Source organism: Hemitrygon akajei, chromosome 10 (genome assembly GCF_048418815.1).
Source record: "Hemitrygon akajei chromosome 10, sHemAka1.3, whole genome shotgun sequence".
In the NCBI taxonomy this organism is placed as follows: domain Eukaryota; kingdom Metazoa; phylum Chordata; class Chondrichthyes; order Myliobatiformes; family Dasyatidae; genus Hemitrygon; species Hemitrygon akajei.
Window position 1 is genome coordinate 111,892,247 of NC_133133.1, and position 24,582 is coordinate 111,916,828.

Genomic DNA, 24,582 nt, shown 5'->3' on the forward strand with positions numbered 1-24,582 from the left:
GTCTTGTGGGATACCAGTTTGCGATAAACGGAAAGGAGGGGGGGAGCGGCGGAGCCAAAACGCTGCTTTTAAGTTAAAGGCGATCAATAACTTTTCCTGGTAGGCTGCAGTATATATATTTTTTACCAGTCATTAGGAGATATTGGAATGTTGTTCAGTAAAGAAGTATACGCAACGTATATTTAAAAGTAGCCGCGTTACGGGCACGGTTCGAAAAAAAGCATTTGCAATATATATTTGTTTTTGTTACCATATGGATTTAATTAAAAGTTAAAAAATCCTCACGTGTAATATCTTTCTGTGTAAATATCTCATATTACAACGTGGGACACCTGCGGCCGAAAATCCGGTGCGGCCTTTACAAGTAAAAAATTGATTTTATTTCTAAAATTAGAGCCAGCGGCTTTTAATCAGGTGCGCTCTGTAGTCCGGAATCTACGGTACTTACCTTGGGATTACAGTTACAAGGAAGTTTAAAGATCTTTTTCGTGAAAATTTTGCCAATCTTTTATATACTACAAAACAGAGTCTGTCACAATGGTCACCTCTATCTATGTCCTTGGTAGGTCGTATTAATGTTGTTAAAATGTATGTTCTCCCTAAATTTTTATATTTATTTCAAATCTATCCCAATTTTTATTCCTAAAACCTTTTTTGATTCCTTAGACTCTATTATTTTGTCATATCTGTGGAAGAATAAATGTTCTAGAATTAATAAAGTTTATCTTCAAAAATCTAAAAAAGAGGGTGGCATGGCCTTACCTAACTTTCGTTTATATTACTGGGCAGCTAATATACGTTGCACTACCTTTTGGTCTTTTTTTCATAGCCAACCCGAGTGCCCTAATTGGGTGGCAATGGAGTTGAATTCCACTAAAGATTTATCTATTTCTGCACTTCTTGGCTCTGCACTCCCTAGTAGTTTGTCTAGACTAATTGTTAATCCTCTTGTCAGACACACTTTGCGAATATGGGCCCAGTTTAGGAAATGTTATGGTTTTTATGGTTTTTCCCTTTCTAGTCCTATCTTACATAATCATCTTTTTTTACCTACTATGTATGACTCAACATTCTATGATTGGTATAGGATGGGCATTAGACATTTTGAAGATCTTTTTATCGATAATTGCTTCGCATCCTTTCGACAGCTCTCTGCTAAGTTCAATCTGCCTAATGCCCATTTTTTTAGATATCTCCAAATTAGACACTTTATCAATCCTTTAATTCCTAACTTCCCTGAAATGCCCGAGAAAAATGTTATGGATTTCTTTCTTTCTATTAATCCACTGGGTAAAGGTTTAATATCATTTATTCGTGATAAATTAGCATTCTTACGGCGTGCCCCTGTGGATAAAATTGGAATGGCTTGGGAGCATGATTTAAATATCTCTTCATCTGATGAGATTTGGGACTCGATTCTCAAATCGGTTAATTCAACCTCTCTTTGTGCTCGCCATTGCCTTTTACAGTTTAAGATTGTTCATAGAACCCATATGTCCAAATCTAAATTATCTCGATTTTACCCTAATATTAGTCCTCGTTGTGATAAATGCAAAAGGGGCGAGGCTTCTCTTATTCATATGTACTGGTCCTGTCCTAGTTTAGAGAAATTTTGGAAAGATGTTTTTATAACTTTATCCTGTATTCTGAATCACCACTTAGAATCTAACCCTTTAATTGCTCTGTTTGGTTTTTTTGGGTGAGACAGATATACGTTTGAGTTCGACTAAGTGTTGTATATTATCTTTGGCTTCTCTCCTGGCTAGACGTCTAATCCTCCTTAGATGGAGAGATGTTGCCCCGCCCACGCATGCTCAATGGCTTAATGATATTATGTCCTGTTTAGACCTTGAAAAAATTCATTATTCAATTCTTAATTCGGATATAAAGTTTCATAAGGTCTGGGGACCTTTTATTGAGTATTTTCATAACTTTCCTCTTAATTAAGGGTTTTTTTCAGTCCCTTTCAGCTCTCTTTTTTTTTTGGTAGTAGGCATTATTATCTTCTGTCTTCAAGTGTATTTACAGTTTTGGGGGTTTGAATGTCCTGATTTATATTCTCTATATTTTGTTGTGGTTGGTCTGGAGTTTTTTTTTTGTTGTGGGGCTTGGGGAGGATACTAACTTTACATGACTTCAATTTGGGTACTTTCTCAATTATCTTTTTTGTATTATATCATTGTATGTTTATTTTGCACTGTATTAATTTTTTATTTTGGTTTGGGTTTTTTTTTATTTGTAGTGTTGTAGAAAATGCATTAAAAAAATCAATTTTTAAAAAAAAAGATGCTCCTGATGACTGCTGCTGGCTATGAGGATGTCATCCAAATAGATGAAAGCGAAGTCCAGGTCGCATCCCACCGCGTCCATTAACCGCTGAAATGTCTGTGCGGCATTCGGAGGAACTCGAAAAGGCCGAAAGGGGTGATGAGTGCCGATTTGGGGACGTCGTCCGGATGCATCGGGATTTGATGGTATCCCCGGACGAGGTCTACCTTGGAGAAGATCCGTGCGCCGTGCAGGTTTGCTGCAAAGTCCTGAATGTGCGGCATAGGGTAGCGGTCTGGTGTTGTAGCCTCATTCAGCCTGCGGTAGTCGCCGCATGGTCTCCAGCCCCTTGTTGCTTTGGGCACCATGTGCAAGGGGGAGGCCCATGGGCTGTCAGACCGCCGTATGATCCCCAGTTCCTCCATCCTCTTGAACTCCTCCTTCGCCAGTCGGAGCTTGTCCTTCGAGCACGGGCGTGGAGGGGTGGTCCTTATGTCGGGATGTGGTGCTGTACACCATGCCTGGCATGGCTGCCGTGAACTATGGTGCCAGAACCAGTGGGAAATCTGCCAGGACTCTGGTGAAGTCGTTGTTAGACAGCGTGATGGAGTCTAGGTGTGGGGCCGGCAATTGAGAAAGTTTGAAAGGTCTCGGCATGGACCAGTCTCTTCCTTGGCAGGTCGACCAGTTGGCTGTGAGCCCGCAAAAAATCCGCTCCGGATTGGGCTACGGCGGCCAGTGTGAAGTCCCACGTGAACCGGCTGGAGCCGAACTGTAGCCGCACCGTGCGGGTGCCGTAGGTCCTTACTGTGCTGCCGTTTGTGGCCCTCAGGGTGGGACCCAGTGCTCTGTTGAGGGTGTCGTAACTCGTCGGAGGTAAGATGCTGATCTCGGCTCCGGTGTCAACCAAAAAGCGGCGTTCGGACCGCTTGTCCCAGACATACAGGAGGCTATCCCAATGGCTAGCCGCCGTAGCCATCAGCGGCGGCTGGCCCTGGTGTTTCCCGGGAACTTGCAGGGCGGGCTACAGTGGCGGGCTTCTGCACCCCACCGCTGGTGGTAGAAGCACCATTGTTCGTTGGTCTCCTCACCCCTGCCTCTGGGGTTAGCGGGCTCTGAGGCCGGGCCTGGTCTGTTTTGCTGCTGGGAGCGTGGTCTGGTGATCTGTGCGACGGACACCCCACTCTCCTCCTTGGCTTTCCACAGCACGTCCGCCTGGGCTGCCACCTTCCGAGGGTCGCTGAAATCCGCATCGGACAGCAGCAGGCGTATGTCCTCGGGCAGCTGCTCCAGGAATGTCTGCTCAAACATGAGGCAGGGCTTGTGACCTCCAGCCAGGGAGAGCATCTCGTTCATCAAAGCCGACGGTGGCCTGTCCCCCAAACCATCCAGGTGCAGTAAGCAGGCAGCTCGCTCGCGCCGTGAGAGTCCGAAAGTCCTTAGGAGCAGGGCTTTGAATTCCGTGTATTTGACGTCCGCTGGGGGCGACTGTATGAACTCCTCAACTTGGGCCGCTGTTTCCTGGTCGAGGGAGCTCACCACGTAGTAGTAACGTGTGGCATCCGAGATTATCTGCTGAATGTGGAATTGGGCTTCTGCTTGCTGGAACCATAGGTGAGGTCGCAGCGTCCAGAAGCTTGGCAGCTTTAACGAAATTGCATGAACAGATGCGGCATCGTTCATCTTCGGCCCAAATATCGTTTGGGCCATCGGGGTCACCAATTGTAGCGGTGTGCTACACGCAGTGCTGAAATAATGACACGGAGTCGGTGAGCTGCAGTTGCAAAAGAGATTTATTCAAACTTCACGGCCTTGCTTTAAAGCCTTCCTGATTGCGGGAATGCTGTAGGGGGTGCTTATTCACAGTCCCGTCCCGCGCGCAGGCTTTTCCCCTTGCTGGTGAAGCAGACTTGGTGCTCTTTTTTCGACCGGCCTCAATGCCGGTGCGCGCCGCTTTGTGAGCCGGTTCGAGTGCACTGGGAAGTGGGTCGCCACAGGAAGATCAATTCACTCCAAATGGTTTGTGCTGTCTTTGTGATTACATTCGATGTATCCAGTCAATGACTGCACCTTCTGGGTGTAAATGAATAGTTGGCTGGAGTACTTTGAAAAATTCCAAATGGCACCAGGTTGTTAAAATGATTAATTTCAGGTGCATTGATCTAGAAATTTGAAGTCTAGAGAGCGTTAGACTGCATTGTTTTAACTTGTTACCACTTTTCGCAACCTCCACATTTAAACACCTACAGAAGAGTTCAATGCATCCTCTGCTAATAAGGGGAAGTTTGCACGGGCTAGGCAGTCATACAATCGAGCAGAGAGACAGGCCAGAAGAAACCATAACATCAAACTCAAAAATGACTTAACCTTAGCAGCAAGAAGTGGTGGAATGTTGTGAACTCCCTCTCTGGAAGAACAGGCCACTCTGACATCCCTGTCATTGAGCACAATGGGTCTGTACATACAACAGCAAAGAATAAGGCCAATGTTTTCTGTCGGGCTTTTGCAGATAAATGTCGGCCACAAGTGCTAATGACCAGCCACCGGATGTCAAGCAGCTTACTACCACCTCGCTGAACAAAATCATCTTCAAACCTAAAGACATCAGGAAAATTATGCAACAGCTTCTGCCTGATAAAGCATCAGGTCCTGACCAGATTCCAACTAGGGTCTTAAAGGAATGCAGTGCAGAACTTGCACGTCCTCTCTGCTGCCTCTTCCAGCTATGCTTCTCGAGTGGTGTATTCCCAGAACAATGGATCAGTAACACCAGTTAGCATCAGTAACACCAGTGTACAAGCGGGATTCCAGAGCTGATCCTACAAATTACCACCCCATATCCTTACTCAGTGTCATCAGCTAGGTAATAGAAGCAGCAGTCCACAAGCAAGTTCAGAACTACTTACTCCGTAACAACTTCAGTTCAAGTAGGCAGTATGGATGTAGACCTGATCACAGTACAACCGATCTCCTCACCACCTTATCTCAAAGGTGGAACACCTTCTTAGACAAAGGTGGAGAAGTATGTGTCATAGCCCTAGATATCGAAGGAGCATTTGATAAGGTCTGTTAAACTGAGATCCTAAGGAATATCTGGAAAGCTGCTTAAATGGCTGCAGAGCTACCTTCATGGACAGTCTGTCGATGTTGTTATCTCTGGTTAGGCTTCTGATTCTTCAACCATCAATGCATCTGTACCACAGGCTTCAATACTTGGGCCACTTCTGTTTTCCATCTTTATTGACAACTTGGTTGATGCATGCAGTAAGGAGCTAAACCTGTACGCTGATGACTCCACACTATTTGCACCAATTAGAACAGGAGAGAGTAATACAGTGACAGCAGGCCTGAATTGGGATGTTGACAGGATGAAAGCCTGGGCAGACGACTGGAATGTCACCCCTAAGCCTACTAAGTGCAAGGCGATGGTGATATCTGGGAAGAGGAATCCATCTGACCCGGACCTGTATTTTGGGAACTGCAAGCTGGATTTAAACAAGGAGCTAGTAATCCTTGGTGTTAATATTGACAGCGAGTTGGTGTGGGATAAACACCATTCCACTATTTCAAACAAAGCTGGACAAAGGCTTGGAGCTTTGTGGAAAGTAGCATCCAAACTAGACAAAGAGGGCAGAGCCACGGTTTACAAAGCCCAGGTACGAAATATCATGGAGTATGCCTGCTTATCATGGATGAATGGCCTCACAGAGTGTCCTCAGCCAGCATGATTCCATTCAAAGAAAGGCTCTCAGGATTATAGGTGTAGATGAAGCCACAGCTCGTGAGAAGCTAGCCATCAGTAGTTTACACCACAGACAACAGGTTGCTGCAGCTAATGTGCTATACAAAATGCACACCAGCCACAGCCCTGCAGACCTTCGCACCATGCTGCCTTCATCTTATGAGAGACGGCGCACCGCACGATCAAGTTTATCTATACCTGCTCGTGCTGTTTCTATGCCTGATGCGAGAATCTACACACTGGATAGAAGCTTCCTTCACTGTGCTATCAGAATTTGGAACAGCCTTCCAGATGCTGTGGTTGGAAACATCTGTGACGATGGGGTCCAAGTCTTCAAGAGTCAAGGACACAAACACCTATCATCTCTGGGAGGGAAGTCACATGCTTCTTCATAAGCTATCATGAAGAGACCAGGATCACAATGCTTGGTTGTTGGCAGGTAGGGTTAATACCTGACTTTCAAGGGCATTTGTGAGTTATGTTCCAGCTGGATTTAGTCCTTAAACTGATGGAGAACAGTGCGGAAAGATCAGGTGCTGTTTTCTCCCAATAGGGATTAGTTTTTAGTTCCAAGTGCTCCTGTCACGTTTTGTCACCCTGCAACCTTATCCTTCAATCTCTCTTAATTATGGAGGACAGAATGTGTATAAATGTTTCTCTCCAGCAGACTTCATCATGATCATCATGACTCCAGTATTTCTACTATTTTTAATGTTTCTTAATTGTACATATGAGCAGCAGTGAACCATCTGATTGGCCTATCAGAGTTCTCTTTGGGAACTAGTTGACTTGATCAGCATTTCTGATTTGGTTATTGTTCACGATTGCACTTAATTTCCTTAGTCAGATGTGGTAGAATGGATGGTAGGGTATGTAGCAACACAAAGATATTGGAGGAGCTGAGCAGTTCTATAGAGGCAAATGGACATCTGACCTTTCAGGACGAGATCCTTCATCTGGACTGATAGAAGGGAGGTAACCAGTGCAAACTGCTGAAGGGAAGGGATGGAACAAGAATTAGAAAGCAATATGTGGATCTAAGTGAGGAGGCAGTGTTGATAGGCAGATGGACAAGAGGAGAGGGAAAATAGCAACTGAAGCTGTGAGATGATGAATGGAAGTGATGGAGGGTTGCAAATGATAGCATGGAGTCGAACCCTTGAAGGGACACCGTCTACAAGACTGGAAGTGAATAATCTAAATAGTTCATTTTTAACAAGCAAGGATTTGGTGGGCCAGCTGGCCTCCTGCACACATTTTAATGATTAGTACTTATAAATTCATATCAATGTAACTTTAAGCTCTTGGGGTTCTAATAATTTATATTTCTGTACTGCATAATAATTGTTCTTTCTGAAGATCTAAAACCTTTCTCTTTGAAATAGGGCTTTACCTCTGGCAGCATATTCTTGGTGGCCCACTTATGCCAAGTGAGGTGACAGCTCACTGGAGAGAGGGGGAACTAAAAGCTGGTGATATATATTTTAGGTAAATTTTATGTTTGAATTAGTGGCATCTTGTTTTTATTTTACAGGCCCAGCTTCTTGCTGCAGTCACTGTGTAGAGTAATGACATTTAATGGCCAAATTGGTGATCCCAACATGATGGAGCCCTTGAAAACTATACCCAAGCCCATGTGTTCATTAGCCAATAATAAACCCAAGCCAGTACTTTAAGCTTTTCAGGAAATGTACAGAAAGGAGGAAGAAAAGATGAGCAAAAGGCACTAGTGACTACATGTTTTAAAAAATGAAAAAAAATAGTTTGAAACCATGGCTAATGTAGTTCCAGTTGTTTGTGTAGAGAAGAGTAAAGCAGTTGGCTTCAAGATTCAAGATTAGATTTATTAGTGGTATGTACATTGAAACATACAGGAAAACACATCGTTTGCTTTAACAACCAACAAGGTTTGAGGATGTTGCCAAGCTCCTGGTACTAACATAGCATCCCCACAATGCTCAGTAGAACAACACAGCCAACATATAACAAGACAGGCACAACACCAGCAAAATAATCTCCTTCCTATCCCCACCGGGTCAGGACACCCCATCCTCTGGACCTTTATATGAAAAATGCAAAGATGGGATAATATAATGACTGATTTATTGAATGAACATCTTTATGTGAGTGTTCCTCCACGTTACTTCATGTTCTTCTTTCACTTAATTCCTATCCCTTACATGCATGTATGTATTTTAAACCTCCCATGAATAATGAATATTGTAGTAAATAATTAGTTTGAATCATGGGATGATATATGATAACTTCACTCAAGAATGTAACAAACATCTTTGTATTTAAATACCTTTGCATAATAGAGTCATAGAGAAGTACAACACAGAAGGCTCTTCGGCCCATTGATGCCAAAAGCATTTCAACTGCCTACTACCATCAACCATAGCAGGACCATAGCTCTCCTATCGATTACCTATCCAAACTTCTCTTAAGCATTGAAATCAAGCTTGTATGCACCACTTGTGCTGGCAGCTCATTCCACACTCTCACCACCCTCTGAGAGAAGTTTCCATTCTTGTTCGCCTCACGTTCCCCTTAACCTTTTCATCTTTCACCTTTAAACCATGGCCTCTGGTTGTGATCACACTCCGCCTCAATGGAAAAGGCCTGCTTGTATTTACTTGGCTATCTATACCCCTCATAATTTTGAATACCTCTATCAAATCTCCTCCCAATCTTCTACGTTCTAAAGAATTCAGTGTAACCTATGCAATTTTTCCTTATAACTCAGGTTCCCCAGACCTGGCAACATCCTTGTAAATTTTCTCTGTACTCTTTCAACTATACTTACACCTTTACAGTAAGTAGGTGTCCAAAACTGCACACAATACTCCAAATTAGGCTTCACCAATGTCTATACAACTTCAGTGTAACATCCCCTCTCCTGTACTCAATACATTGATTTATGAAGGCAGATGTTCCAGAAACTTTCCTTATGACCTTATAAACCTGTGATGCCACTATCAATAAATTATGGACCTATATTCGTATATCTCTTTGTTCTCAGTGCCCTACTGTTCACTGTGTAAGTCCAGCTGATGTATATCTGTTTGCAAACCAATAGCCTTCCTCACTGTACACTACACCCCCAATCTAGGTGTCATCCACAAACCTGTTGCCCCAGTTAACAACATTATCATCCAGATCATTGATACAGATGACAAACAACAATGGACCCAGCACCGTTCCCTGCAGCACACCACTAGTCACAGGCCTTCAGTCAGAGTGCAACCCTCTACCACCACTCTCTGGCTTCTCCCACAAAGCCAATTTACTCACATCTTGAATGCTGAGTAATCCTTCTTTATCAGCCTCCCATGCTGTTAAATGCCTTACAAGAGTCCGTGTTGACAACATCCACTGTCTTGCCATTACCACTTCCCTGGTAACTTCCTCAAAAAAAACTATAAGATTGGTTAGACATGACCTGCCATTGACTATCCTTAATCAGTCCATGTCTATCCAAATACTTATCTGGTCCCTTAGAATACCTTCCAATAATGGGGATTCATTGTAATGATTTCATTCATTGTTTGTCTGAATTGGTATGCTTATTCTTTGAACCGAGGAAAAGTTTTAATTGAAGTGCACTATATTGTGAAGTTTGTCAAAGTAAATAAAGCAGAAACTATATCCTTGGAGGATTGATCTTCACTGGACATTGATTTAAACTAATTGGCAAAGAAAAATAGAGTTGAGATTTTGTAGGAAGCCTAGGAAGTTTTCACAGTTTACCATTTATTGTGGAGAGTGTGGAGGCATGCTCATTGTTCCTTTTAGAAGTAATTTTGCTTTTGAGAATTGAAAGCTGGAGTGTGAGATTAATTGGACAAAACTTCCAAAAAAAAATCCCTTACCATTATAAAGTAATGCTCTGATACTGATCAATAATGAAGCATATGAGTGCATTTCCTAATTGTTAAATGCATTTAATGTCTCTAGATTCATGCACCTGCTTTGCCTGTCTTCCTTTCAGATTCTACACTGGACCTGCTGTGGTGCCTGGGCGCATCTCACTGGATACGGAGAATCTTGTGCTTGTGTTGAACGGTAGAGAAGAGGGGAAGATCAAGTTTGCCACCCAGTGGTTGCACTATGTACAAACACTCCACCAGATGCACAAACTGAAGCACTCAGCTGTAGTCCTGCTTGGCAATGAGCAGTGTGATAATGACTGGATTGAGCCCTATCTCAGAAAACACGGAGGATTTGTTGACTTAATTTTTCTGGTGTATGACAGCCCTTGGGTGAATGAAGTGGATGTTTACCAGTGGCCATTAGGAGTGGCAACGTAAGTCGTACAGTCAAAGTCCAATTTATTATCATATGTCGAGGTACAATGAAAAACTTAATTTGCAGCAGCATCATTAGCACGTAGCAACAGAAAAGCTGCATTTACTAAAAAACATAAATTATGGAAAATTGGAACAAAATATTGTAAAAAGATAAGTGTTTCACTCCTCTTCCCGATCGTAACAGCTTTGCCGTATCTACATTCTGTACCCTCTCCTCAACCCATAAGGAATCAGTTATATTTCATGTTTATGATAAAAGCACCCAATTCCACCCCTCTCTCTTTACTGTGTCCAGATTGTCACCTTGCTTGTGGAACATCCGGCACTAAATGACCAAGTCTTTCTCTGAATTAGTATTCAGAACATCAGAGTCTTTTGTAATCACTGCAAGCTGTTCCTTAGCAACCAGCTACATTTTATTCCCCATAGACTATCTGATGTTTGATTTGATTGCAACATTAGTATCACACTTGACCACATACCCTTTCCCTCTCAAGGTTTCCCATTTCCAAGTCATAACATTGCTTGTCTTTTTTGCTGCTTCATTTCATCTGCTTTTTCATACCTTTGATCCCTCTAGACTTGATTCCAGTAAGCACTGAGCTGCCCTCTTCCTCTCTCCCCCATCGGCTGTCACCAAATGTGCAGTAAATTTGAGATCGTTCAAATTTCTGCTTCCCTTATCCCAACTTGCATTCTGCTAATTTGAAGCATTTTCCCATCAATCCTGAGTATCTAGAATTTTTGTTTTGAAATCTCTGGAACCTTTGCAGTATCTGCTCTTTCCTAACTATCCTGATTGCACGCACCTAATTTTAATTGCTTCGTCATTGGTGGCTGTGCCTTCAGGTACCAAGCTCTTAGATTTCTTCCTAAATCTTTCCACCCGTTAACCTCTTTGAAACTCCTTCAAGTCCACTACTTCATAGAACAGTACAGTACAGGCACTTTGGCCTACAATGTTGTGCAGATCATTTAACCTAACCTATCCCTTTCCTCCCACACAGCCCATAACCCTCCAGTGTTTAATATATGTGCCTATCTGGAGTCTCTTAAATGTCCCTAATGTATGTCTCTACTACGACCCTAGCTGTGCCTTTCATGCACTTATAACTTTGTGTTTTTTTTAAAAACTACCTCTTTCCTAACTTTTTCTCTGCTCTTCAAAAAGGAATGTCCTGTTGGATTAGCCATTGCCACCCTAGGGAAAAAGGTGTTCATGTACATTCTATCTGCCTCTTATATGGTTCAGCCATGATGAAATGGTGAAGCAGACTCAATTGGCTGAATGAAACTCCCCTGTCTTCACCCCATACCCTTTGATGCCCTGGCTTATCAAGAACCTATCTATCTCTGCCTTAAATGCACCCAGTGACTTGGCCTCCACAGCCACTTGTGGCAACAAATTCCACAGACTTACCACCCTCTGACTAAAATAATTTCTCTGCATTTCAGTTCTAAATGGACGTCCTTCAAACCTGAAGTCGTGCCCTCTTGTCCTAGAATCCCCTACCATTCAGAATGTTTCTATGAGACCCTCCCTCATTCTCCTGAACTCCAGGGAATACAGCCCAAGAGCTGCTAGACGTTCCTCATACCATACCCCTCTCATTCTTGGAATCATTCTCGTGAATCTTCCCTGAAGCTTCTCCAAGGTCAGTATATCCTTTCTAAAATAAGGAGCCCAAAACCGCACACAATACGCCGTGTGGTCTCATGAGAGCCTTATAGCCTCAATATCACATCCCTGCTGTTATATTCTGTACCTCTAGAAATGAATGCCAACATTGCATTCACCTTCTTCACGACTGACTCAACCTGTAAGTTAACCTTTAGAGTATCTTGCACAAGGACTCCCAAGTCCCTTTGCATCTCTGTATTTTAAATTCTTTCCCCATCTAAATAATCGTCTGCCATAGAACTATAGACAACTACAGCACAGAAAACAGGCCATTCGGCCCTTCTAGTCTGTGCCAAAACTTTATTCCACTAGTCCCATTGACCTGCACCCAGTCCATAACCCTCCAGACCTCTCTCATACATGTATCTAGATAGATAGATAGATACTTTATTCATCCCCATGGGGAAATTCAACTTTTTTCCAAAGTCCCATACACTTGTTGTAGCAAAATTAATTACATACAATACTTAACTCAGTAAAAAAAAAATATGATATGCATCTAAATCACCATCTCAAAAAGCATTAATAATAGCTTTAAAAAGTTCTTAAGTCCTGGCGGTAGAATTGTAAAGCCTAATGGCATTGGGGAGTATTGACCTCTTCATCCTGTCTGAGGAGCATTGCATCGATAGTAACCTGTCGCTGAAACTGCTTCTCTGTCTCTGGATGGTGCTATGTAGAGGATGTTCAGAGTTATCCATAATTGACCGTAGCCTACTCAGCGCCCTTCGCTCAGCTACCGATGTTAAACTCTCCAGTACTTTGCCCACGACAGAGCCCGCCTTCCTTACCAGCTTATTAAGACGTGAGGCGTCCCTCTATCCAATTTATTCTTAAAATTTAAGAGTGAGGCGGCATTTACCATGTCAGATGGCAGCTCGTTCCACACTCACACCACTCTGAGTGAAGTTCCCACTAAACCTTTCCCCTTTCACTCTAAAGTCATGTCCTCTCATATTTATTTCTGTTAATCTAAGTGGAAAGAGCCTACTCATGTTTACTCTGTCTGTACCCCTCATAATTTTGTAAACCTCTATCAAATCTCCCCTCATTCTTCTACACTCCAAGGAATAAAGACATAACCTGTTCAATCTTTCCCTGTAACTCAACTCCTGAAGACCCAGCAACATCCTAGTAAATCTCTGCACTCTTTCAATCTTACTGATATCTTTCCTATAGTTAGGTGACCAGAACTGTATACAATACTCCAAATTTGGCCTCACCATAATATCCCAACTCCTATACTCAATACTTTGATTTATAAATGCCAGGATGCCAAAAGCCTTCCTTACATCTCTGTCTACCTGTGATGCCACTTTCAGGGAATTATGTATCTGAACTCCCAAATCACTTTGTTCCTCTGCACTCCTCAGTGCCCTACCATTTACTGTGTATGTCCTACCTTGATTTGTCCTTCCAAAATGCAATACTTCACACTTGTCTGCATTAAATTCCATCTGCCATTTTCTGGCCCATTTTTCCAGTTGGTCCACATCCCTCTGCAAGCTTTGAAAGCCTTCCTTGCTGTCCACAGTGCCTCCATTCTTAGTGCCATCAGCAAACTTGCTAATCCAATTTACCACATTATCATCCATCATTGATGTAGACAACAAACAACAATGGTCCCAGCACAGATCCCTGAGGCACACCACTAGTCACAGGCCTCCAGTCTGAGAAGCAATCATCCACTACCACTGTCTGTCTTCCCCCACACAGCAAATTTTGAATCCAGTTTACAACCTCTCCATGGAAACCTACTGTCTGAACCTTCTGAACTAACCTCCCATATGGGACTATTTATTTCTTCCACCAAAGTGCATGACCATACACTTTCCAACATTGTATTTCATCTGCCACTTCTTTGCCCATTCCCCTAAACTATCTAAGTTTCTCTGCAGACTCTGTGTTTCCTCAATGCTGCCCACTCCTCCACCTATCTTTGTATCATCGGCAAATTTAGCTACAAATCCATTAATACTCTAGTCCAAATCATTGACATACATTGTAAAAAGCAGCGGTCCCAACACCGAACCCTGTGGAACTCCATTGGTAACCAGCAGCCAGTCAGAATAGGATCCCTTTATTCCTACTCTCTGTTTTCTGCCGACCAGCCAATGCTCCACCCATGCTAGTAACTTCCCTGTAATTCCGTGGGCTCTTACCTTGCTAAGCATCCTCATGTGCAGCACCTTGTCAAAGGCATTCTGCAAATCCAAGTACACTGCATCAACTGCATCTCCTTTGTCCACCCTGCTTGTAATTTCCTCAAAGAATTGCAGTCGGTTTGTCAGGCAGGATTTTCCTTTCAGGAAACCATGCTGGCTTTGGCTTATCTTATCATGTGCCTCAAGGTACTCCATAATCTCATCCCTAACAATCGAATCCAACAACTTCCCAACCACTGACATGTGGCTAACAGGTCTATAGTTTCCTTTTTGCTGCCTCCCATCCTTAAATAGCATTTGCAATTTTCCCATCATCCAGTACAATGCCAGAATCTATTGACTCTTGAAAGATCATCATTAATGCCTCCGCAATCTCTCCAGCTACTTCCTTCAGAACCTGAGGGTGCATTCCATCAGGTCCAGGAGATTTATCCACCCTCAGACCATTACGCTTCCTGAGCACCTTCTCAGTCGTAATTTTCACTGCACAGACTTCATTTCCCTAACACTTGAATGTCCAATATACTGCAACATCTTCCACTGTGAAGACTGATGCAAAATACACATTCAGTTCCTCTGCCATCTCTGCATCTCTCATTACAATATCTCCAGCATCATTTTGTATTGGTCCTATATCTATCCTCAACTCTCTTTTACCCTTTATATACTTAAAAAAGCTTTTAGTATCTTTGATGTTAGTTGCCAGCTTCCTTTCATAATTCATCTTTTCCTTACTAATGACCTTCTTAATTTCCTTCTGCACATTTTTAAAAGCTTCCCAATCTTCTATCTTCCCACTAGCTCTGGCTTCCTTGTATGCCCTCTCTTTTGCTTTTACTTTGGCTCTGACTTCACTTGTCAGCCACGGTAGTGCCCTTAGAAACATAGAAAACCTACAGCACAATACAGGCCTTTCGGCCCACAAAATTGTGCCGAGCATGTCCCTACCTCAGAAATTACTAGGCTTACCTATAGCCCTCTATTTTACTAAGCTCCATGTACCTATCTAAAAGCCTGTTAAAAGACCCTATTGTATCTGCCTCCACCACCGTTGCTGGCAGCCCATTCCACGCACTCACCACTCTCTGAGTAAAAATCTTACCCCTGACATCTCTGTACCTACTCCCCAGCACCTTAAACCTGTGTCCTCTTGTGGCAACCATTTCAGCTCTGGGAAAAAGCCTCTGACTCCACACGATCAATGCTTCTCATCATCTTGTACACCCCTATCAGGTCAATGCCTCTCATCATCCTCCTTCCCTTTGAAAATTTATTTGGAATATATCTCGCACTTAACTCATTTTTCACAGAAATGCCAGCCATTGCTGCTCTGCTGTCCTTCCTGCAAACGTCCCTTTCCAGTCAACCTTGGCCAGTTCCCCTCTCATGCCATTGTAATTTCCTTTATTCCACTGAAATACTGACACATAATTGTTCATAATTAAAATTTGAAGGAACCAAATCAAACACGAGGGTGCAAGCGTTCAGTTCGAGCCTCCTCATGATTTTGGAAAGAGACGCTTATCAGGCTTGCCTCCACTGGGGAAGAGCTTCAAACTGTTCAGGTTGTGCAGAAGATGTAATTTCTGAATTCTGATTTGATTGTAGATATCGTGAACCTAGCTTATTGGTCATGCTACCCAGAGCATATAGTCCCAGTGTTCAAAACAAAGCCTCATTTTTCAACCCATTTAAATAGAAAATATAATGTGGAGCCTGAACATTATTGTAGAAGTGAGGGGATGCTACCCACGACTGATGTCCAGCAGACTGCTTCCAACAGTATCAGAGGATTTGGAGCAGGTTGCTGTCATCCTTGGTCTTTTGTCAGAGAGTGACCTGGGGAAAGCTCTAGAAGAAGGAAATTATGTAGGTACAAAAATGATTAAGTACATCAAAAATAATTTGCAATGAACATCTTAAGTTACAACAACACTTTTGCAGAAGATTGAATGTGTTGTGTCTGTGAATGAAGTCACTGGGAGGCACTGAAGCTGGTAGATATAGAAGTTTTTATTCAGCACACAAGCAGGCATCACACTAGAGGCACTCTTGGAAGAAAAGATAGATAGATAGATACTTTATTCATCCCCATGGGGAAATTCAACTTTTTTCCAATGTCCCATACACTTGTTGTAGCAACACTAATTACATACAATACTTAACTCAGTAAAAATATGATATGCATCTAAATCACTATCTCAAAAAGCATTAATAATAGCTTTTAAAAAGTTCTTAAGTCCTGGCGGTAGAATTGTAAAGCCTAATGGCATTGGGGAGTATTGACCTCTTCATCCTGTCTGAGGAGCATTGCATCGATAGTAACCTGTCGCTGAAACTGCTTCTCTGTCTCTGGATGGTGCTATGTAGAGGATGTTTAGAGTTATCCATAATTGACCGTAGCCTACTCAGTGCCCTTCGCTCAGCTACCGATGCTAAACTCTCCAGTACTTTGCCCACGACAGAGCCCGCCTTCCTTACCAGCTTATTAAGACGTGAGGCGTCCCTCTTCTTAATGCTTCCTCCCCAACACGCCACCACAAAGAAGAGGGCGCTCTCCACAACTGACCTATAGAACATGTTCAGCATCTCACTACAGACATTGAATGACGCCAACCTTCTTAGGAAGTACAGTCGACTCTGTGCCTTCCTGCACAAGGCATCTGTGTTGGCAGTCCAGTCTAGCTTCTCGTCTAACTGTACTCCCAGATACTTGTAGGTCTTAACCTGCTCCACACATTCTCCATTAATGATCACTGGCTCCATATGAGGCCTAGATCTCCTAAAGTCCACCACCATCTCCTTGGTCTTGGTGATATTGAGACGCAGGTAGTTTGAGTTGCACCATATCACAAAGTCCTGTATCAGTTTCCTATACTCCTCCTCCTGTCCATTCCTGACACACCCCACTATGGCCGTGTCTGGAAAAGGCCTCCTAAACCCAAAGTACATCACATCTTTATACCCTTAAGATCAGTGGTACCTTAATAAAGTCTCAGTGGTTACATTTATATCATTTTCTTCAATACTTCGTGTTGACAATTCTTCATTAGGGTTACATACAAGTTACATACAATTTTCAAACAGCTAAATCTTCATACCAACACTCCAGACACTCTAGAATGAATGCTAATCCCCATTGCTTCTCTGCTGCATTCATGCATGTGCAGACATCTCAAGTGAAAGGGTGTTTCCTGGTTTGCAATCAACCCAGGCTGCAGCTCCAAGAAGACCATTGTTCAGAGCTGCATTTTTAATTCAATCTACAATCCACATTCAGATCTGAAGGCCGGTTGCTATTGAGATTAATATTTGCTATATACCCTAACTCCAGAATACACTCCAACAGAATGCTGTCCATGTGGGTCCAGCAAGATTTTGGTCATGGGGTGATAGAGTCATAGAGCAATATAACATGGATAGAGATCTTTCAGTCCAATCATTCCCTGCAGATTAACCCTAAGTCCCACCCCAAGTGCTTCCTAAATATTATTATACCGTCTCAACAATTTTCTCTGACAGCTTATACCATATACTCACCATCGTCTCTCAAGCCCCCTTTTAATTTATTTTCTCTCTCACCTTAAACCTAGGTTCTGTGTTTGTTTATTTTCCAAAGAGGCTCTGATGGTCCCCTTACTTGGTCAGATTTAATAGCTATTAAATGGAGACACAAGAGACTGCTGGAATCTGGAACATCACACAAAATGTTAAAAGAACTCATTGGGTCTAGCAGCCTCTATGGAGAGAAATGGACAGTCAACATTTTGGCCAATCCAGGTAAAAGGTCTCGACCGGAAAAGTCAGTTGTCCATTTCCCCTCACGGATGCTGCCTGACTTGCTGAGTTCCTCCAGCGTTTTGTTTGTTGCAGGGAGATGTTAAAACCTGACACAGAAATTCGCAGCTTAAAGTTGAAATAAAATGAAAAGTGTATTATTCATCCCCCCCAAAAAAAATCTACTGGCAGATATGATTGATCTGTTACTGAAGAATTTTTTTAAAGCTCTAAGCACTCGTGAGTCTCTCACCCAGAGACCTCTGGGCAACACATACCTCTGACTTCCAGTGTTAATCCTCTCACCTTTTCGACTGCACCTATTTCTATTACTGACTGCAGAGGGAGAGAATTCTGGTAATATCTAATTATCAGATTATTAAAACAGATAAAGCATCTTTTGAGAAGTTGAAAATACTTGCTTGACTTCTAATTGAAGCTGCAATTTGACCTTTAAAGTGTCAGAATTGATGCTTCACGGTGCAGCCAGCAAGCTAGCTAATTAAGTAGGTTTAATAAATGTTATGGCTTGACCTTTTAAAATAAGCTTAATCTCTGTGTACTGGAGCATTTTCCAAAGAAAATCTATGTCTTTGGGTTCCAAGAAAAATCCAATAATTACACTGTAATTCATATTTCAGCTACAGGAACTTCCCCATTGTGGATCTCAACAATCTTATGTTACATTCTTCAAGGCCGTACTTGTGTAACTTCCTTGGAACTGTCTACAAAGCCTCTTCCAGGGAAACCTTGTTGGATGTACTGAAACAGGAGAGACTCGGTGCCATGTGTCTCATCTCGGTTAGAGAACAGTAGGTCTTTCTTTGTGTATTTTATCCTGATTTTTAACTGGCAGCTAAAGAGCTATTATCCTTTTAGTAATGTTTTCCCAGTTTGTTCTGTGGTTGTAAGAAATACTGTTGTGTGCTGTCAGAATTTCAGGATTTTTGTAAAGCAGTACAATTTTAGAACACTATAGCACAGAAATAGGCCCTTTGGCCCATCTAGTTCATACCAAATTGTTACTCTGCCTAGTCCCATCAACCTGCACCCGGACCATAGCCCTGCATGTCCCTCCCATCCTGGTACTTATCCAAACTTCTCTTAGATGTTAACATTGAATTTGCAACACCCTCTGACTGAAGAAGTTACTCTTCCTGTTCCTGTGTATATTTCACCTTTCACCCTTAATGTATAACCTCTAGTTCTGGTCTCACTCTGCTTGCATTTACCATAATAACTTGCATAATTTTGTATACCTCTTATCAAATCTCCCCTCATTCTCCCACTTCTCACTCTGCTTGCATTTACCATAATAACTTGCATAATTTTGTATACCTCTTATCAAATCTCCCCTCATTCTCCCACGCTCCAGAGAATAAATCCTAACTGGTTCAACCTTATAACTCAGATTCTCAAGTTCCAGCAGCATCGTTGAAGATTTTCTCTGCACTCTTTCAACCTTATCGATATCTTTCCTGTAAGTAGGTGACCAGAACTGCACTCAATATTCCAAGTTAGGCCTCACCAACATCTACAGCTCTAACATGACATCCCAATAGTAGGGGCCAGTGTGCATTCACTAATGTTGAGTCAACAAAACTTGTCAGGACTTGGCCTTGCTTTGTATCTTGATTTTTGTGGGGGGAGTTAAGGTGTCACTGGCATGGCTGGCAATAACTGCCCATCCCTTTCTGCAGTTGTGAAAGTGGTGATGAGCTGCCTCCTTGAATCTCTGCAGCCTTTCTGGTGAACTTACTCCCATGCTGCTGTTGAAAAGGTTCCAATATGTAAAAGGAAAAATGGCAATGTATTTCCAAGTCAGGATGGTGTATGACCTGGAGGGAAACTTTTACAATTAAGATAAGATTAGCTTTATTTGTCATATGTCATTTAACATACAGAAAATGCTTCTTTTGTATCAGTGACCAACAGAGTCTGAGGATTGTGCTGAGGACAGCCTGCAGGTGTCACTATGCTTCACTATGCTTCAGGACATTGCATGCCCACAACATGTTTGAAATGTAGAAGGAAAAAAAGCACCTAGAGGAAACCCACACATTAGTGGTGAGAATGTTACAGATAGCGATGGGAATCAAGCCCCAATTCAGTGAATGCAGGCACAGTTAAGTAATTGCGCTAGCCACTATGTTACCGTGCTGCACCTTTGGGAGCTGGTGCTGCTCTTGTTCTTGGTTGAGGAGGTTGTGGGTTGAGGAGGTCTGTCAGAGGAGCCAGGTAAATGTTCTGCCCAACAATCTGCGAGAGGAACTCAGTGGGTCAGACAGCATCTGTAGGGAGAAAGGAAGATTTGTAGATGGTGCACTGTGCAGCTGTTATATGTTAGAAATAGAGGGAATAAATGTTTAGGATGATTGATGGGCTGCCAATTAAGTAAGTTGCTTTGATCTGGTGCTGTCAAGCTTCTTGAGTGTTGTTGGAGCTAAATCTCCATCACACTTTGGACTAATGTCTTGCAGATTGCGGAAGATTTATGCTGTCTTTCTATGGGATGATCAGTTTCTGATACTGTGTTGCAGATGATATCTGTACTGTAGGCTGCCTCAGTTGAATTTCTGGTCAACGGTGACATCCAGGAGGTTGCTGATGTGGACTTGCCTTTGGTAAAGCCATTGATTCAGATTGATTAATTTATCTCATATACATGGAAGCATACAGTGAAATGCATTTTTGCGTTAACATCCAACACAACCTAAGGATGTGCTGGGGACAGCCCGTAAGTGTCGCCACACATTCCGGCATCAAGGTAGTGTGCCCACGATGCTCGGCATGATGACACAGAACACAACAAGCCCAGTTCATGCCTCCCACCCACACACAGAGTCCTCTGATTAACCCTCAGGCTTCATTCTTCATCATTAAACCCGGGAATCACCAATGATGACGCATGAGGGTCTGAACTCTAGGCCTCAGCTCCAGACTCTCCAATCACAGAGGTCCCAAACACCAGACTCTAATGACAAGGCAAGGATGGCAAGTGTAGGCAGTTAGACTCACTCTGTTGGAGATGGTCATTGCCTGACACTTTAAAGGTGCAAATATTAGTTACTACTTATTGACCCAAACCTAAAAGTTGACTGCTGTTAAAGCTTCAGTGCTACACTGAAGCTACACAAGTGAGAGAAGGAAATAGAGGCCTGTGTTTATGCAGTATCTTTCACATTTTCAGGATATTCCAATTCAGTTCACAGCTTAAGTACTCTTGAAGTCTAGTCCTAGTTGGAATGTGGGAACTACGCAATCAGTTGTGCCCAATAGGTTTCACAAGTTGTGATATAATCATGAGTAAGACACATTATCCAAGATATCTTCAAGAAGCAGTGCCTCAGAAAGGCAGCATCCATTATTAAGGAACCCCAGCATCCAGGGCATTCCCGTCTTCCAATTATTAATGTAGAAAGCTTGAAGCTTGAAGCTTGAAGGCACACACTCTGAGATTCAGGAACAACCTCTTCTCTGCCCCTCGCCATTCGATTCCTAAATGGACATTGAACCTATTAACACTACTTCATTTTTTAATACTATTTCTGTTTTTGCACTGTTTTTAATCTACTTAATATACATATATATACTTTAATGGATATACTTTCACTTCCTATATTATCATGTATTGCACTACACTGTAAATTTCAAAACATATGCCAGTGATAATAAACGTGATTCTGATTCTGAACAGCTTTAAGTAACCATACTGAGGACTGAATGTTGGCCAAAACATCCTGGAACATTCCCTTTTTTACATAATCTCAGGACCTTTGGTAGATGGGGCATCATCTTGGTGTCTCTTCTAAACCGTAGCGCCTCCAACAAGGTTGGCACTCCATCAATAACATGTTCTGATGCTGGGTGGCAAAATAGGCCAGGAACTGGACAGAGGCTAGAATGGCAGCTAGGGATTGGCAGGGTCCATTCAAAGATTTTATAAAATAGGTAAGGTATTCTCATATATTCTTTGTTAATTATAGATATAATCAGGATTTAAGAAAAACAGCTATTCTATTACATCAGCTCAAATAACATGCAGAAAACCTAAAATCTCCTGCTTTTTCAAAATTTGCAGAACACTACTATCACATGAGGGAGATACTTTAAATGAGGGAGATATGAATGGTTAAAATACATTCTTCTTACATATCTCATTATTTCCTGCCTTCAGCACCACCTCCTCAAATATCGTTTTCATAGATGTCCCACATCACAGTTGCACTCATTTCTGAGTATTCGTAGGCCATCTGCTGTGTTTCTTCTCAGTAATCTTTGTTTTCTCCTCACTACTGAGGATGACTCATGACTGAGATGTACTTTTCACTTCCAACAGTACTCTCTCCTCTTTGTAAAGGCCATACTACCCGAGAAGTCCACAGTATTGCTGATGCTGATACCAGCAACAACTGATCGAAGAGAACTCACTACCACAGATTTTTAATGTGGCTAACTGGAGAGGATTTTGCTACAGGAAGTTTGAGAAGGCACACCTGCCAAGTGATAAGAGAAAACTAAAGGTTTTATCTCTTCTGACAGATTTCTCTGTTCCCAGAAAATTTTTAGAAGAGAAAACATGCTCACTTCCACTGGCACTAAAAGCTAAGAAGAAATGGGAAGATATCTCAGATGGGATATTAGATTATAAAAGGATGCAGGGTAGATAAAGAAGCAATTTTCTCTAGTCTGGGAATATGTACAGCAAAGGGAAAAAAATACTTAAAACTGGACCTAGGCCATTCAGGGTCACTGATATGAAGGCAGTAATAATGGATGCCAGGAATCTAGAAGAGATGAAAAACAATGTTCTGAAAATATTCAGCACCACAGACAAAAATTTCAAGGTACGTTTATTATCAAAGAATGTACAAATTATACACCTTGAAATTTGTCTGCTTACGGGCAGCCACAAAGCAAGAAATCCAAATAACCCAATTTTTGAAAAGGCCAAAAACCAGTGTGCAGAGATGAAAAATTATGCAAACAATAGAAGCAAGCCAACAGCTTTCCGAACCAGACTAAGTCCCAGATCCCTCCCAGAGTATGCCCAAGCCACAGTCACATTTCATCACACCAACGGGGTAAAAACACACAGCAGTCGGATCAGTTCACCGTGGAGAGAGGAATGGATATTTGCGGGAGAGCAAGTGAAATCAGCCCAACACATGGGTTCCAGTCTCTTTGGGCCGGTGTATAAATTATCCAAGCACTGGCTAGTGCCACGCAGCAGCACATCCTTACATGCAGCAATCCAACCTCACACCTGGGGTAGCAGGGCAGGCATGGAATCTCTTCCACATCGACTCCTGTCCAAAACACTTGCTGTATCTCCAGCAGTGATACCAACTCCATCTTTGAGGCTGGCTCGAACACATGGAGCCTCACAATGCTCCAACATTGCTCATCCTTGAATCAGCCTTCCATCTGCCTGCCTCCTCGCTGTCTGTGGCAATAGTTAACCACAATTTGCTTCAGAAAAGAAGTAATGTTTTTAATCAAATCTGTTGCATTACGGTCTACGCATCTTCGATAGTGCCATCTTAAACCAGAACACAACACCTGTGATAAAGGAGATGGGTAATGTTCAAGGACAACAGCCTATTTTCAAGTTTCTCCAGACTTAACAAAATATTCACGTTCTTTCTCCATAGAACATCTGAGTATTTTCAGCTATTTCTCACTTCATTACTTTCAGGAACACAATCAGTAAGCACTCTGCACAGCAGGTGGCATACATTTAGCATGTGCTTTTTCTTCAAAGGCTGTAACTGGTGGTGTCAGTCGAAGTTTTCAGACTGAAAATGGTAGATTTTGTTCAGTGGGCTTGAAAAGAGAGGGAACTAAGTAAGTGGGGGCTGAGTACTGATCCGTCATCATCTATTTGAACAAGCACCTCTTCAAAGCCTGATGCTGCTGCCAATTTGGTGGAAAACTAGATTGTGACCACCTACACACCTCTGAGGTACTTGTGTGATGCACCATCAATAACTCTCGGAGACGGGAGGTGAACGATAGGCTTTTATTAGCAGCAAAAGGGACCACGACATCTTGGAGACTGAGGGAGGAGCAGTGCCTCCAATTGCCTTTATACAGGGGTCTGTGGGAGAAGCCACAGGAGCAGTCAGCGGGGGGGGCATCCAGACAGGTATACATAGTTTACCACATTGTGCTTGTTTGCCTCCGCCTTTTCTGATGAATATTTTTGTCCTGCCTCACATCATCGCCAGATTTCTTGCATTCATAGATGTACATTTGTAGGTAAGTATAGAAATGTGTGAGGCATCTGCAGATACAAGGTCAAGGCTGTAGATGGAAGTCAGTTATTCTCCATTAATGGAAGGAAGAGCAAGCTATTGGAACAGGTTTCCTCCAGGTGTTCCAATTAACTCCCATATTCCAAAGATGTACAGTTAGGGTTAGCGAGTCGTGGGCATGCTATGTTAGTCACAAACAAGAGAAAATATGCAGAAGCTGGAAATCTGAGCAACGTGCACAAAATGCTTTTTCTGACGAATGGAGCGTAAGTGCTCAGCTGAGCAGTCTCCAAATCTACGTCAGCCTCCTGTGTATCGGTGAAACCTAACGTAGATTGGAGGACCACTTCGCTGAACACTTACGCTCTGTCCGCCAGAAAGA

At 42.5% G+C, this 24,582-nt stretch overlaps 1 protein-coding gene across 1 annotated transcript in view; it reads left to right on the forward strand.

The window, feature by feature from the left end:
* rxylt1 (ribitol xylosyltransferase 1) overlaps positions 1-24,582 on the forward strand; it is a 41,478-nt gene that overhangs the window by 12,729 nt on the left and 4,167 nt on the right. Inside the window, exons 3-5 of the mRNA XM_073058738.1 lie at positions 7,396-7,498; positions 10,002-10,316; positions 18,585-18,755. Of these exons, the coding sequence (XP_072914839.1) occupies positions 7,396-7,498; positions 10,002-10,316; positions 18,585-18,755 (589 nt within the window). The remainder of the gene's footprint in view (positions 1-7,395; positions 7,499-10,001; positions 10,317-18,584; positions 18,756-24,582) is intronic.